This window comes from Erythrolamprus reginae, chromosome 2 (genome assembly GCF_031021105.1).
Source record: "Erythrolamprus reginae isolate rEryReg1 chromosome 2, rEryReg1.hap1, whole genome shotgun sequence".
Lineage (NCBI taxonomy): Eukaryota > Metazoa > Chordata > Lepidosauria > Squamata > Dipsadidae > Erythrolamprus > Erythrolamprus reginae.
Window position 1 is genome coordinate 354,495,538 of NC_091951.1, and position 15,796 is coordinate 354,511,333.

Below are 15,796 nucleotides of genomic sequence, written 5' to 3' on the forward strand. Positions count from 1 at the left end.
CCTAGGACATGTTGATGCTTCCCCTGCCTCCACCTCCACACTCCTTGGGGCAGGAGCTGGGCCAGAGCCAACCACAACAACTTCAACACCCAGAATTCCCTTGGCAGCCAAGGCTGGAGACACCCCCCCCCCCCTTACTCAAAGGATTCAACATCTGGATGGCCAGACTAGCTTCCAGGCCGGAAGAGCTGAAGACTGTGTGGAAGAGGCATTTGGCCAGGTTGGGGACTTGGGCGGAGTCATCGATGGTATTTATTTTATTTATTTAAGAAAATGTATATGAATACAAAACAATGAAAAATGAAAAAAAAAAACCCCATCTCATGAATGCCCATATTAAACAAGGAGATTCCACCCATATTAAATGGGTGGAAACTAAACAAGGAGAGAAGCAACCTAGAACAAAGGAGAAATTTCCTGACAGTCAGAACAGTTGACCAATGGAACAGCCTGCCTCCAGAAGTTGTGAATGCTCCAACACTGGAAGGTTTTAAGCAGATGTTGGAAGTAGTGTAGGGTTTCCTGCCTAAGCAAAGGATTGGACTAGAAGACCTCCAAGGTCCCTTCCAATTGTAGTTTCTATCATCATCATCATCATCACCATGGTCAATAAATAGAGGTCAATATAACAAGCCAGAGTTTACAAGATAAGCAAGTGTGATGGTTGAATGCAGAGTGTGCATTGTCACAACACACCAAGACAACGGCTGACCCACAAACTCCTCCAGCCCCCCTGAGCCTGGTCCCGCATGGGATGCAAACCCTGAAATATCTTTATGAGCTGGGGGCTTTGTGACTGGGGGCCTTTCAGCCAATTCTACCGGTTGGGTGAACTCAGTCCATCCAACATGGATTTAATTTAATTTCAATTTATTCAACTTCTATGCCATCCTGTAGGACTTGGGATTGATGGCTTTCTTTATTAAAAACATTATTTTAAAGAAACTATAATCTTTATTGAAGATAAATAGGGGAAGGGGATGCAAAAAGCAAAAGGACTATGGGGATATTGGTACAAATGTAAATGAATTTAGAGTATACAGTTATAAATCAAAATACACCCTTACATATAGAGAAGGAAATAAAGCTAAAGAGAGAGAAAGAGAAGGAAGGAAAAAAGGAAAGAGAAGAGAAGAGGAAAAATTAAAAATAAAAGAAAGAAGAAAGAAAAGGAGAGATAAATTCATATCCATAAATTTATCAGCTGCTGTAGATGGTGTCAATTACAGCTTTTAAGATCTTTACTATCAGTATAGATGAAAGTTTTGAGTTTCTAGACTTGAGTTAGGGATGGGGGGCTTTCCACTGTCCTGCTAAGCCCTTAAATGGGCCGTTTTGCCTCCCCCCTCCCTCCCATAAATAGGGGGGGCAAGTGGGGGTCAAAAGGAGGAGGGGCAGAAAGCGAGGAATCTGGAGCAGCAAAGGGGGCTTGTGGGGGAGGGGGGTCTGAAGGAAGGAGGGAAGGAAGGGGGGGGGTCTGCTTTGCCTCCACCCGCTCAATGGGTGGAATTCACTCCCTCCCGCCCCCCTCAAGGCTTCAGCAGGCAGCCAGCGGGGGAGGGCAGAGGGAGGGGGCACCCAGCCAGAGCCCCCCCGGGAGGGAAGGAAGCGGCCCCGGTCTCCAGCCTCCCCCCTTTCTCCCCCCCCCCCCGCGAGGCCGCCGTCGGGCGGGAACAGGAGCCGCGCGGGGGAAGCGGCGGCCGGGCTGCCTGCGTCGTCGAGTGGGGGCGTCGGGCGGGCTGGCGCTGCCTGCGGGGCTCCGGGGGGGTCGGAAGCTGAGCCGGGGGGGGGCACGGCAAGGCTGCGCTGGTGCTGGCGCTGCGGGGGCGGTGTCTCCTGGGGGGGCGGCGCCTGTCTGGGCACCAGGTGGGCCGAGCAGCTGGCGGCGTGACGTCCCGGAAGGCTTCCGTCACTGCGCGCCCGCCCCCCCCCCCGCCCAAACAAGGAGCGCGGCTTGCGCGCTGGGCGGAGGCGCTCTGCCCGTGCTCAGAGGTCCCCTGGCCTGCAGAGGGGGAGGAGGGGAGGGAGCACGGGTGGGGGGGAGCAGTTGTCCGCCAAACGGGTGAAATCCAATTTTTTAAACTATTTGCACTTCTTCAAACTACTCAAAATTTCCGGTCTCAGTTCTCCAGAACCTGTCAGAACCGGCTGGATTTGCCCTCTCCCCTGGGGGGTGGGGGGGTCTCTGCAATGAAAGGCAAAGCAGGGCCCGCTGGGACTCAGCCTCCTCTGGGCTGACCTGGTTGGAGGCCCAGGGAGGCGCAGGGGCATGTCACAAGCCACACAATCACAACTCCAGAGGAGGCCCTGGCAGGGGGGGGGGGCAATGAAAGGAGGGGGGAGGCCGAAAGGGCTTCACAGAAGCCCACTGACCCAGGCTGGAAGAGGGTGGGGAGGAGTCTGTGCCAGTCCAAAACAAGGGCACCGGGGTGATGGAATGAAATTATTATTGTTGTTGTTGTTATAATAATAATAATTATTATTAATTAGATTTGTATGGCGCCCCTCTCCGAGGACTCAGGGTGGCTCACAGGATACAATACAAAACAGTGAATACAAAACAAATCCAATTAATTAAAAAAATACATAAGCTAAGAACCGAGTATATTAAAATCAATCAAACAATTCAATTGCAGCCATACATCACATATATTGACCAGGGGGTCTAGATCTCATTGTCCCAAGACTGGCAACATAATTGAGTCTGGAGACTCTTGTGAAAGGCGAGGAGGGTGGGGGCTCTGCAAATCTCTGGGGGGAGCTGATTCCAGAGGGCCGGGGCCCCCCACAGAGAAGGCTCTTCCTCTAGGCCCCGCCAAGCGACATTGTCTAGTTGAGGGACCTGGAGAAGGCCGACTCTGTGGGAGCTGACCGGTCGCTGGGATTCATGCAGCAGAAGGCGGTCCCATAAGCCATCTGGTCGGATGCCATGTAGGTCTTTGTAGTTCATGACCAACACTTTGAATTGAGTCCAGAAACCAACTGGCCGCCAATTGCAGACTGTGGAGAGTTGGAGAAATGGGGGGGGGGATCTGGGGAGACCCAAGACTCTCGCGTGGCTGCATTTGCATGATTTTAAGTTTCCAGACGCCCCCTAGCAGACCCCATGGAAGGGCTAGGGTCCCCCTGGTCATGCTGCGGCTGGAGCCAGAAAGGCTTCCGGTGGGCTCCAGTCGGGGCTCCTGGGGGACCAGCCGTATGTGGGGTCACCAGTGGGGGGGTTCCTTCCTTTACTGGGAGGGTCCACCAGGCAGAACCACCCGGGAAGAAGGGTCTCAGCAGGGGACACACGGATTGTTTGGGCAGCTGGCTTAAAAGCAACCGTTCATTCCCCTGGGAACGGCCAGACAAGGCCTGGGGGATTCTGGGGGAAAAGTCAGGCCGGAACAGGGGTGGGCTATGGGGCCTGGATGGGGGGACACAGTGGGTAGCAAAAATGGAGCGCCCCCCCCCCCAGAGCACCCAATTTGCACCGAAAGATGTTGAAAGGAAATGCATAACCCACCCCCACAGGGTGGAAGTCAAATTTTGGTAGCCCTTCACTGGGCCTGAACGGCCTTCTGCACTGCAAGGACCCTCAGCTTGACCCCCTCTTAGCCCCTCCCTCCCTCCCTCCCTCCCTCTTGGAGATGAAGGGAGGGGGGAGGGAGCGAGGATTACAGCCAACCACAGGCTGCTTGTGCCCAGTGTGATCTCAAGAGGGCTCTGGGCTTTTTGGGGTGCTGCTGGTGGTGATGTTCCATTGTTCTGGGGAAAGTTGGGGTTCAGCCTTCACAGCAGGCGCCCTGAGGACTTTGGGGGGGGCGTTTCTGGGGTGTTTGAAGGCCTCAAATGCACCACTTTATGCAATCCCCAAAGGGGGCTTTTTTCTGAAAGGGAACTGGGACTTTCTTGGGTTTTTTTTTCTTTGCTCACCCCAGAAGCCTCTTCAGTTCTCTTGGTCCTTTGACCCCATCCCTGGAGAATAGAGCCTCGGTGGGGCAGTGCTTAGAGGGCAGGACTGCAGGTTCCTTCGCTGATCACTGGCTGCCAGACGTTTGGCAGTTCAAATCTCCCCACCGGCTCCAGGTTGACTGGGCCTTCCGCCCTTCCCAGGTGGGTCAAATGAGGAAAACCACCTTGAAGCGGTAGATAAGTCTACGAGTGCTGTGGCCATTGCTGTAAATGCTTGCAGAAGCTCCTCCCGCCTCCCGCTAAATGCTCCCGGGGTCGGCTGGTCAGCAGCTGCAAAGGAAACTCGCTCTTTCTTCCCTCATCCAAAGGGCCCCTCCCTCATTAGCAGCCAGGCCAACCGCGAGGGGGGGGCTTCTTCCCCCACCGGCCCCAGGAGATGCGAAGGAGCCGCAAGGGCGGGAGGGGCCGGAGGAAGGAACCTTAGTTTGCGGGGCCCGCCAGGACTTTGCTGGGCCGTTCTTCCCCCGCGGGGTCTTTTGCCGGCAGACGCGGGGGGCTTCCTCGCCCTTCTCCCGCAGCCCGACCCAGGCGCCCGGCTCAGCGGCTTCCACCGGCTGCAGGGGAGCGACGGAGCGGGCAGAGGGGGAGGTCGGGGCCCAACCGGCAAGCGGAGGGTCTGCAGGGGAAGCTCTCCCGGGAGCGAAGCGGCCCCTGAGTCCCACGGCCGGCCGGGGCAGCGCGGGCTCCTTAAGGCCATCGGGCCGGGTCGGGTTCCGCCTGTGCCGCGATGGAGCCGCTGCGGGCGGTGGCGGTCCAGCTGTGGGCGCTGCGCCGCTCCCTCCGGCTGCTGGTGGGGCTGCTGGTGCCCTGCCTGCTCCTGCTGCTCCTGCTCACCGCCCTCCTCCTCCTCCGCTGGCGCCTCTGCCGGAGGGTGGGGGCCGCCCGCGCCTCCCCGCGGACCCCCCCCGCCGCCCCGCCCAGGCCGCCCCACCCGGGAGGCGCGATGGTCCGGCGGGCGCCCTGCGGTGGGAGGAGGGGGGGCGCCTCCTACCTGGCCGCCTCCAGCCCCGGTGAGAGGGGGGCGCCGCCCGCAGCCGCCGCCCGGTCCTCCTCCTCCGCCACCGACCTGGACAAGCACCCGGTCTTGGTGCCCCCCAACTCCCTGGTCACCTCCTCCACCACTGGGGTGAGTAGGGGGCGCAGCCTGGGGACCCTCTTGTGTACGTTTGCTTGTTTCTTTGCCTGCTTGGTTGCTTGATTCCTATTCCTCAGACTCAGGCGGTTCACAACAAAAGTGACTACACAACATAGCCGTGATGGCGAATGTATGGCACACCTGCCACAGGTGGCAAAGGGAGCCATATCTGCCGTTGCCCTAACTCAGCTCCAGGGCGCATGGGGGGGGGGGGCTAGCTGGTTTTTTGGCTCACAACAGGCTCTGGGGGGGGGGGGGTGTTTCCGGCCTCCAGAGGGGCAGGGCAGAGCTCCAAGAAAACCTCTGGAGGGCAAAAAGTTGGCCTGTTGGGCCCACTGGAAGCCAGGAAATGGGGGAGCATGGGCACGTAGGGAGCACTGAATATGGGCATGGACACACACACACATGTACAGTAGTGTGTGCAGACACTTTCGGCACCCGAGGCAAAAAAGGTTCACCATCACTGACATATAGAAATCTAAAATTAAAACATACTAAAAACCCCATTTCTTAAAAAAGCCAAGCATTCACCTTCATGCAATCAAACCTACACATTCATTCCCTGGCCAGGGGGGCAAGATGGTGGACTTAGTGGCCTCTTCCTGGGACCTGGAACCTTTGGGATGTAATTGGCTAGACTCCCTGTCCAGTCTTTAGTCTGCCATGCTGGGTGGGGTGTAGGGGCGCGGGGTGGAGGTCAAACCCCCCACTTAAGATGAGGCCTTGGCTTCCCCTACCAACTTTGGGGGCTGAAATCCCTGCCTGGGGCAATTTATTTATCTATATATTTGATTGATTGATTCGACTTCCATGCTGCCCGATCCCAAAGGACTCAGGGCCTCTTACAACTAATCCAGACGGAAGCATTGAGCCCCCCCCCCCAAAATGCTGCCCCCTTCTTCCTCTTCCTCCTCCTCCAAGGCTGGACAACCAGGCTCAATGGCCAACTTGAAGGAAAAGCCTGGAAGGGCCCCTGGATGGATTGGGTGGAACTGGTGGAGTTTTCCAAGATTTAGATGACTTGTCAGAGGAAGCAGGTGAGAAGCAGTGAGAGTAGAAGGGGAGGAAGAGAAGGAAAGAGAAGGAAGGAAAGAGAGTAGAAGGGGAGGCGGAGAAGTGCTACTCCTAACCCCAAAACCTTTAGCCTCAGACTGTCTACAATTGACCTCTCCCCGTTTCTAAGAGGTCTGTAAGGGGCGCGCATAAGCGCATCACTGTGCCTACTGTCCTTTTGTCTCCTATCATTACTTTTTATCATTGCTTATCTAATGTTTTATTTGTACAAATTTCCATCCCATAATAGTTTGACAAATACATAAATAAAATAAAATAAATGAAATAAATAAAAGAAGGAAGGAGGAGGAGGTGGTAGGAGGAAAGGGGAGGGGTTAGAAAGTAGGTACTAGGGGTGGAAGGGCCACCTGAGATAGAAAGAAGGGAGTGGAGAGAGGGAAGATTGAGATGGATTAAATAATAAAATTAAAATCAAAACTGGAATGCAGCTTAGGGTATTGTATTATTGTTTTTAAGCTATAGTATTTGTGTATTGATTTTCATTGAAAGTATCTCTGATGTATGTTACTTATGTTATTGATGTGGAGGGGGAAAAAAACTGGAAAAAAAGTTTTCCCTGTTGGCCCTTTCGGCCACTTGTGCCTGGGCCAGAGGGGTCAAACAAAGGGATCTTGGTGAGCGAGGGGGAACTGATCCCAGGAGATCCCTGGCAACTCCCTCCCTCCCTTCTCTGCAGGGGGCCCTGGAGAGGGTCTTCTCCAGCTGCTACACCAGCACCCAGAGGAAGCCCCGTAGCAGCGGCACCAGCAGGGGGGCACTGGGCACCCACTCCAGCGTGGGGCCATTTGAGTTTGGCAGCAGCATCCGGCCTGGGAACAGGAGGACCCACCTCAACTCTGCCCACTTCACAGCCTCGCAAGGGCCCGGCCTCGACTCGGACTTTGGCGCCAGTGCTGGTGAGTGGAGGGCCAAGGGGGGCTGAAGGGGGAGCGGCTCCTGGTGGGCTGCAGTTCCTGGCATCCCAGGGCCCCAAAGGCAGCAGATGGTTTGGAAAGGAATCGGGAGGGGGGTCTTAAGGAGTGTGCAGAGTGACCCTTAAGTTATCAAGGATGCACATACACAAAGGAAAGGTGGAGTTCTAGCAGACAGTCAGGAGATATGAGTAATGGTTCAGTCAGACACAAACAGATACATTTCAGTGTATAAAATTAGTATTTACTTTAGCAAATATCGTAGTCAAGTTAAACAGTCCAATCATACACAGTCAAATCAGTCAATAACTCTCAAAACAAATTAACCATGCTAGTAGTCTTATTAGTTCAGCTTACCAATACATAAACTATCATTGAAACACAGTTCTTACTACAGCAGTCACAATGAATCAGCAATACCAAACAAAGAAATAACAGTAATAGCAGAGAGAGAGAGAAATCAACTTCTGGCTCCCTCTTGTGGCCATCTCCAACACTAACTCTTAAAAGCTGTAATGCCTCAATACATACAAGCATTCATTGTTAGCTTGTTGATATATTGCCAAACCCAAACTGTTATGTACTTAGTAATAGCAGAGGGGCTGCAATGTCATGGGTCATGTCCAGAGGAGGGCCCTCCAGGAGGAGACAGCTGTGTTGAGCCAGGAGTGATGGACGGAATGGTGCCTGGAGGGACCGGTGGAGGGAAAGGAGAGAGCCTGCTCAGATCCAGAGCAACACAGCCGTGGAAGAGGCTGTTGCAAGGGCTCTGAAGAAGGAGCCCCTCAGCCCTGAACTTCTGTGCCCAGGAATAACCGTATATATACTGGTAGGGCTTCTAGTGGGGCTGAGCAACATGGGGCCCTGCCCCAGTCTACATTCCACCCTGCAGCTCATTCCCCAGTCTGAGAGGGTGGAGAATCAGCCTCATCAACTTTAAGATGGACAATTCTCAGAATTCTTGGAGTTGTGATCCACACATCTTAAAAGTTGAGGAGGTTGAGAAATCCTGGCTTAGAAGGTTGGCTGAGGGGACACCCAACCCAACCCAACCGCCGTGGTTAGAAGGATCTCCTTGACTTCCTTCCCTATGGCGGTTCCTCCAGGGCAGTTTGAGCTGCGATGAGCACAGCCTGGTCTTCCGAGCTAGTAATTCTTCTGACATTTTCCAAGGCGGCAGCTGAAGGACGTGATTGTTTTTGACACCAACCCTCCTTAAGCTCCTGACAGATCTACCGACACTCACTCGGATCTCCTTCCGCTGGAGAGGGAGCGGCTGGTTAATGAGGAGACAGAAGGAGAGTGGGCTTCTTTGTTAACGTCTCTGTAGTAGTCAACTCTGCCAACCGATACGTAATCTGGGGAAGAGCACGGAAGAGGCTCCTTGGATTCTTCCAGACCGCCAGCTGAGCAGACAAGTGAGAGCTACAACACGGCCGCCTTGGAGGGGCAGCCAGCCACGTCGGCCCCCTTCTTCCCTCCTCGCACGCAAGGCCTGCGTCTCGCTGGAGTCTCTGCCGGGCTCTTTTCTCTCTTTCCTCCCCTCCTGGTTGTAGTTCTGCAGTCCTCCCCCGCGCATCGCTAGCACGTTTTGCCCACATAAAGGTTTCCTATTTAGGGGATAACTTAGCATCACGTAGGCTGGTACATAACGCGATTCCTGGCAGGATAACGCGGCGGCTTCTCTCTCCCTCCCTCTGCAGGCGTTTCGGTCCGGATCTTGTCAACCGACAGCGAAGGCAGCCCCAACACCCCCCTCGTGCCCTGCCCACAAGCCGAGCTCTTTGAGTGGGACTACTACGACCCCAGCTACAAGAGGAAAGCGCCACTCCCTCGCTCCCTGCCTCCCATCTGCAGCAAGCAGTACTGGCTGTAGCCCCGGGGAGTCCACGCGTTCCCTGCGCCACGCCATGTCCACAGGAGAGAGGCGGCTTGTGGGAACGGATTGTGAGGAAGGCTTTTAGTCGCGGTCTCTCTCTGGCTTGCACTCTGCTTATTGGGAAAGAATTCCTGGGTTGTCTGAATGCGTCTCCCCCGTGAAATACCTTCGCCCCACAAAAAGCTTCACTTACACTTACCTGCACCTCGTATACCGGGGGTCCAACCTTGGTGACTTCCAAGAATTCCCAGAATTCCCCAGATTGGAGACCCCTCCTCCGTACAACACTTCTGTGCCCAAATGCAAACCTTTTCAGCACCCCCTCCCCCACCCGTGGGGCTGCCCACTTCACCAACCACAGTCCCGATTTTGCAGTCCACAAGACCCACGCCCTCAGCACTACAGGCCACTGAACAAAACCCCTTGGTTAGAATGCCACCGTCTCCACTCAATAATTCAGTGATTTATCACCTGAGCACGGATGGACACACGTGGAGAGGGGCATGTCCACTTCACAGGGGCTCATTCTGCCCATGGGCACAAACCGAAGCCTGGGATGCAAGGAGAGAGACCTGATTTTATATTGTGCTTATTAAAGAGACTGAACTTTTTCTCTTCCATTTCTTTTTAAATGTGTGTGAAAGCGGAGCCTGAACAGGTGTAGCCCCTGCCTCTGCCCTCCCTGGGCGTGCCTAAGACACCTGCCCCCAAAACAGCCGTGTTAAAACAAAGGTAGAAGCGTTATCAGGAAAGAATGGTCATAGATAATTTTTATCCTTAGATAATCATAGATAATTATCAAAGAATAAAGCATAATCTGAAAACCTATCAGGAAAGACTTCATGAACTCAAGCTGTCTAGTCTGGAGGACAGAAGGGAAAGGGGGGACACGATCGAAACATTTCACTATGTTCAAGTGTTTTTCATAGGAAAGTGAACCCAAGAACAAGGGGACACAATCTGAGGTGAGTTGGGGGAAAGATCAGAAGCAACATGAGAAAATATTATTGTACTGAAAGAGTAGTAGATCCTTGGAACAAACTTCCAGCAGACGTGGTTGGTAAATCCACAGTAACTGAATTGAAACATGCCTATGAATATTTTGCAAGTGAATTCAAAACCCAGGAAGCACAGCATTTCATATAGAGCCTCCATGGTGCAGCAGTTAAAGTGCAGTACTGCAAGCTACTTCTGCTGATCACCAGCAGATCGAATCTCAGCAGGCCCAAGGCTGACTCAGCCTCCCGTCCTTCCGGGGGGGTGGGGTGGGGTGTCAAATGAGGACCCAGAGTGTTGGGGGCAAGAGGCTGACTCTCTGGAAACAGCTTAGCGAGCGCTGGAAAAGCCCTAGGAAGTGGTAGGTAAGTCTAAATGTTAAGGCTATTCTGCAATCTCATTGGCTCAAAAAGGGTTCCTATTCCTGTAGCAAAAAACATGGCATTCAGTGGCCTTCTGCTCGGAAGGGTCCCACCCCCATTTTCTGGGAGACCCCTGGAGGGAAGGACTGGCTTCTTTCACTCACCAGGTCAAGTTACAGAGGCTGAGCCCAGAACAAGCCATATGATATTCTAGCGGGTGTGAACGGAGCTGTCACTTACCAGCCAACACCTTGTGGTGTCCCTGAGACGCCCACAGCTGCGGAGCTTCCTTAACTTCAGGAGGGGTCTTCATAGAGGTGGGCTGCTAAGGGGGAGCGGTGAGGTGTGCTCGCCCCCGGGACTCTGAGTGCTAGCGGAGTCCAGCCCAATTCTGCTACTGCACCTGGGCGGCCCTGTGTGTCCACGCGTGATGTCCCTCCCAGCCCAGCTGCAGTAGCAGAATTGCGCTGGACTCCGCTAGCACTCAGAGTCCCCGGGGGTCAGCACACATCACCGTCCATAGAAACACAGAAGACTGACGGCAGAGAAAGACCTCCTGGTCCATCTAGTCTGCCCTTATACTATTTCCTGTGTTTTATCTTAGGATGGATCTATGTTTATCCCAGGCATGTTTACATTCAGTTACTGTGGGTTTACCAACCATGTCTGCTGGAAGTTTGTTCCAAGCATCTACTCCTCTTTCAGTCAAATATTTTCTCATGTTGCTTTTGATCTTTCCCCCAACTCACCTCAGATTGTGCCCCCTTGTTCTTGTGTTCACTGTCCTATTAAAAACACTTCCCTCCTGGACCTTATTTAACCCATTAACATATTTAAATGTTTCAATCGTGTCCCCCCTTTCCCTTCTGTCCTCCAGACTATACAGATGGAGTCCGTGAAGTCCTTCCAGTTGAGCAGCCCCACTCTGGGTCTTGAGCTCCTTGACCATCACTGCACCCCCTTCCTTACTGCCATTTTGTCAATCTGGATCTCGCATCCTACGCTTGGTCTGGAAAGACGAACCAGTTCGGCCAGTTTCAGCCATGGAGGGCCCAGTGCTAATGTGAAGCGGCCTGTGGGGTGGATAGACAATGCAGTCCCACTGGGCCAGGCCTAGAACTTCCTTGGACCCCAAACACCTTTTCCACACCAGTTTTCCCAGAGGGGGGCTTCCACCTGTAAACCAGCAGGGGAACAGCAACTGGCTCACGGAGATGGCCCGAGGCTTCTGGTCAAGAGGTCTGCGAAGGATCCTCCCTCCGAAAGACACAGGCAGCCAATCAGCATTGGAAGGAAAGGGGCTGGGTGGGAACCAGGGTCCCTCTCCCTGAACGTACATTTCAATCTAGACACCACGTGGATTGCAACAAACTGTCAGATGGCATCAGCCAGCGCCTGACTTGGCTTGACCGGAGGGGTTTAGCCGAATGATGGCCGGAGAGGCTGTTGATTCAAACCTCCTAGGTTTTGCTGAAGAGGCCTTGGCCAAACTGGCCTGGACTGGCCTCTTGGCTTAAGCCATGATGTGGGTCAAACTGACAGGAGCCACGCTGGTGGGGCTATAAATCGGAACCCAAATCTGAGATGGAGGTCTCAGCCAAATTGAGGCTTGATAACTGGCGCTTACGGCTTCTCCTTCCCGATGAATTTGTGGTTCAAGCCCTGGCTAAGCCGCCTTGGTTGAGGGGATCAGAAAGCAGCGCTCAGAGTGGGCCAGGGCTGGACCTTCATGCTTTGACTGCATTGGTGGACAAAAGGGGGCAAAAGGCAGGGGGGCTTCGGCCCTCCTCCTTCAGGACTAGAAAGCTGGAGGGCAAACTTCCTTCCTCTGCAGAGGACAAGGCCCCGAAGCCGGGGGAGGGATGAGAGCTCACATGTCGACTTGTTCAGAAAACTAAATGACAAATACAAACAAAAGCAGGGGCCTCCGTCAAGAGTGCTGCTGAAATCGGGATAATTGGCCTGTGGGTGGAGAGCGCGGGAGAAGAATGCGAGTCAGGAGATAATGAAGGGGCAGCGGCTCCTTCGCGGGGTTAATTGCACCGGCTCCTGCGCCAGAGCTGCCTTCCCAGAAGCTCCGGCCGTTTCCCAGAACACCAGCGTCCAAGAGGGTTTTGTGCTCAGACTATTAGGCTCCCTTAGTCACATCCTACACTGAACATTTTGTGATTCCGTGCTCTGGAGGGTGGAGACCCCCCCACTGGGAGAGCCTTCTATTCACGGGCTCCCAGAACAGCCCATTCACGCGCTCCACAAGGGGCCTCCTGAATCACGGCTCAAGTCAGGAACAAGCCACCATTGCGATGAAGGTCAACCAAAGTTAGCTGAACCCAGAGCTCCGATGGCCTCTCAACGGACAATGGTGGTGATTGAAACGGAGGTCCAGGTGCCGCCCCTGTGTTTGGTGGAGGCAGTCGGGGTTCCCTTGGGCCCCATTTGTTGGGGGTCCAGGGAAAGGGAGGGTCTTGCCCTCTCTTTCTGCTCAAGATCCCCACGGACAATTGGGGGGCCACTGTGGGACACAGAATGCTGGACTCCATGGCCTTTGGCCTGATTCAGCAGGGCTCCTCTTCGGTTCTTATGTCCTCTCTCTCGTCCAAAGCGAGAGGAGGAGACCAGGGGAGGGAGCTTCGCACGGACACCAAGGCAGCATGGACACCCCAAGGGGCTTTTCCGAAAAGGCAGCTGGAGTTTTTTGTGTCCTGGGGAGACGTTTTGCTCCTCATCCAAGAAGTCTCTTCAGTTCTTAACTCTGGCTGGGAAGCAAAACGCTCTCTGGGGGGGGGGGGGGACGCCCAAGGGAGGAGTCCAGCTGCCCTTTGGACAAGGGCCTTTGGGGCCACCCTGACCTGGAAGGCCAAAACTCTCCAGGGGCCCAACGCAGGCGGAAGAGGCGGCTGGCCTGGCAGAGGAAGCGAAAGCCACGCGGCCACGTCCTGCCCACGGAAAAGCCCCCCCCCCCCTGTTCTTGCTCCCAAAGGCTTCCCTGCAGGACCTTGGCTGGCCCCCCGAAGAGAGGAGAAATGCCCAGAGGAGTTTAGTGGGGAACAAAGGCACCTTTAGGCCAGGTTGAAGTTATGGGACTTTTTTATTTTTGTGAGTTTTTATTAATCTCTTTTTTTTACAGGCTATTGTTGTACCCGTTGCTAAAGCTGCTGATTCCGCCATAAAACTAGAACAGAAAAATTTTCCCAGAATTCCCCTCCTCCTCCTCCTCCTCCTCCTCCTCCGCTTCCCAGCCCAACCCGGCAGCCCACCGCCCGGCCTTGACCCCAGGCCCCGCGGTGGGGGGGGGGGGGGGAGAGAGAGAGAGAGAGAGAGAGAGAGCCTGAGACACGCAGCAGCTACATGAGTCTGACCGAGGAATGAAGAAGCCCGGAGTCCACTGGCTGTGAGGACTGCCCTGTACAACGTGGCCTGGGCGGGAGTCTGGTCCACTCTGGCCGCAGCTTAACCATAGAGATCGTCATCGTTGTCTTCACTGTAGACGTTGCCTCCACCGCTGCCACCCGTGCCCTGGCTCGGCCCAGCGCCCCCCTGGTTGCCTGACGGGAATCTGCCGGGAGAAGCACAGCACGGAGGGTCACTGGGGGCGGCAGGGCACAGCTGGGGAGCCCCACATCTGGAAAGCCCAAAGGGAACACCTCTCCTCCCCCCCCCCCCCCCAGGGTCTCCTGTCTCAGAATAGCTTCCCAGAGCCCTGGACACCAAGAGCCCTTAGGCTGATCTCCCTCCCTCCTCTCTAAGCGGTTCCCAGAATCAGCACAACACCCCCAACAATCTGGGTCCTCATTTGACCCCCCCCCCTCTCAGAAGGATGGAAGGCTGAGTCCACCTGGAGACGGTGGGGAGATTTGAACTCCTGAACTACAGAGCTAGCAGGTAGCTAGCCCCTGCACCCCCCTCCCCGGCTGAAGGCAGGGCAGCCCCTGCAGGAATGGCCTTTCTGACCTATGAAATCCCTTCCCGCCTGGCCTTCCTTGTTCTCACACAGTCCCTCACTCTGCGCAGAGGACCAGGGACCAGAGGCCTCTCCAGATGCAGAGAGAGAGGGAGACAGGAGCAGCCGGGAGCCAGGAGGTGGTGAGAGGGTGAGGGGCCGAGAGAAGCAGCCTGGGGTGGGTGGACTAAACCCTCAGGGTGGGTGGGACTGGGATGAGTGGGGGTCACCAGGAGGGTCTGGGGCCAGGGAACCAGCTTGTGCCACTCACTTGTTCAGTATAAACTGGGGGGAGGGTGTCAGCAGGCACAGGGAGAACCCGCGAGGGAGAGGGAGGCAGAGGGGCTGATCCTCTCAGCTCCTGCAGGCCCCTTCCGGCCACAGGGGAACCTCACCCCACTGGCCAGTTTGGGGAAGTCAGGGATCCCCAGATAACAGAACAGAGGTTCCCGGTGTCCAGAAAAACCATCCCCCCTCCCCACTAGTCCCTGTTGACCGAGGGGCCGGAGGGGGGAGGGCCCCCAAGCAGCTTCCCAAGACCCCCTCGCCCCCGGGCGCGCACCTGAAGCTGCCGAATCCACGGCTCTGCTGCAGGGTCTGCGCAAACATCTCGTATTTGCGGATGTCGTTGTCGCTGACTGATCGGCGGGCAAAACGCATGGCTTCCTCGAAGTGATCCCGACGGATCTCGGGGACCGGGTCGTCCTCTTCGACCTCCTACGCAGAGCAAGGGGCATGGCTGTCAGCACTGGGTGGTGGTGAAGGTCACCCCTCGGGACCGCCCCCCTCCGGCTGCCCCTCCCCCGAGCCCCAGCTGCTCACCATGGCCGAGGGGTTGGTCTGCCTCTCCCGCTCCCGCCGGATCTCGCTCTCGATCGACTCGCGGATGGCCAGCTTGCAGGCCCGCTGGCAAATCTCCGTGAGGTCAGCTCCTGAGAAGCCGTTGGTCATTTTGGCCAGGAACTCCAGATCCACGTCCTGAGGAGGGAAGGGAAATGCCACGTGTCGCCTGTGCCCACCGAGGCCCCGCTGGCAGTTGGCTCCCATTCACCCGCCCTGCCAGCAAGCAGCACAAATAGGGAAACTCAAGCCACAATGGCTGCAACCGCAGGAGACCGGAACACGTTGGGAGCCCCTCTTTTCTCCAGCGATGAGCAGCGGGAGGCCGAGACTCTTCCGGCAGCAGCGCTGGGCAGGGCTCCACTCCCACATTGCACCAAAGGAGGAGGAGGAGGAGGAGAGGGAGCTCGACCAGGAAAAGGGGGAAGAGGCCTCCGTCCCCCGTCCCCCCAGACTCCTTCTGGCCACCGGGCTGCAACTCTGGGGCCCCTCCAAAATGGATGGCTGCCCCTAACATCCAGCTGCAACCCAGGTCCACGTTGGGCTTAAGGCTCAGGGAAGACGGGAGGGGCCAGGGGCGGCTGCCTGCCTGTCTTCCTGCGGGATTCCCAACGGGTGGTCCCCTTCCCCTGAATGGGTGTTAAAAGCCATCGTGGCCCCATCACCTCGGGGTTCGACTACTGCAACGCTCTCTGCGTGGGGCTC

General features: G+C 55.6%; 2 protein-coding genes across 3 annotated transcripts in view; one reads left to right on the forward strand and one right to left on the reverse strand.

Annotated features, from left to right (window-relative positions):
* The first annotated feature begins 4,584 nt into the window (after nucleotides 1–4,584).
* On the forward strand, nucleotides 4,585–9,564 carry LOC139159072 (protein huluwa-like). Its single transcript, XM_070736437.1, has 3 exons — nucleotides 4,585–5,080; nucleotides 6,840–7,059; nucleotides 8,778–9,564. Exons 1-3 carry the CDS (start codon nucleotides 4,682–4,684, stop codon nucleotides 8,948–8,950), a joined length of 792 nt encoding a protein of 263 aa, XP_070592538.1. The 5' UTR covers nucleotides 4,585–4,681; the 3' UTR covers nucleotides 8,951–9,564.
* Nucleotides 9,565–13,380: 3,816 nt separating this feature from the next.
* The window catches only part of VCP (valosin containing protein), a 36,576-nt gene continuing 34,160 nt past the window's right edge, over nucleotides 13,381–15,796 (reverse strand). For both annotated transcript variants that reach the window (XM_070743672.1, XM_070743671.1), the window contains exons 15-17: nucleotides 15,074–15,229; nucleotides 14,814–14,968; nucleotides 13,381–13,867 (exon numbers count right to left, since the gene is read on the reverse strand). In XM_070743672.1, the coding sequence (XP_070599773.1) occupies nucleotides 13,762–13,867; nucleotides 14,814–14,968; nucleotides 15,074–15,229 (417 nt within the window). In that variant the 3' untranslated portion in view covers nucleotides 13,381–13,761. The remainder of the gene's footprint in view (nucleotides 13,868–14,813; nucleotides 14,969–15,073; nucleotides 15,230–15,796) is intronic.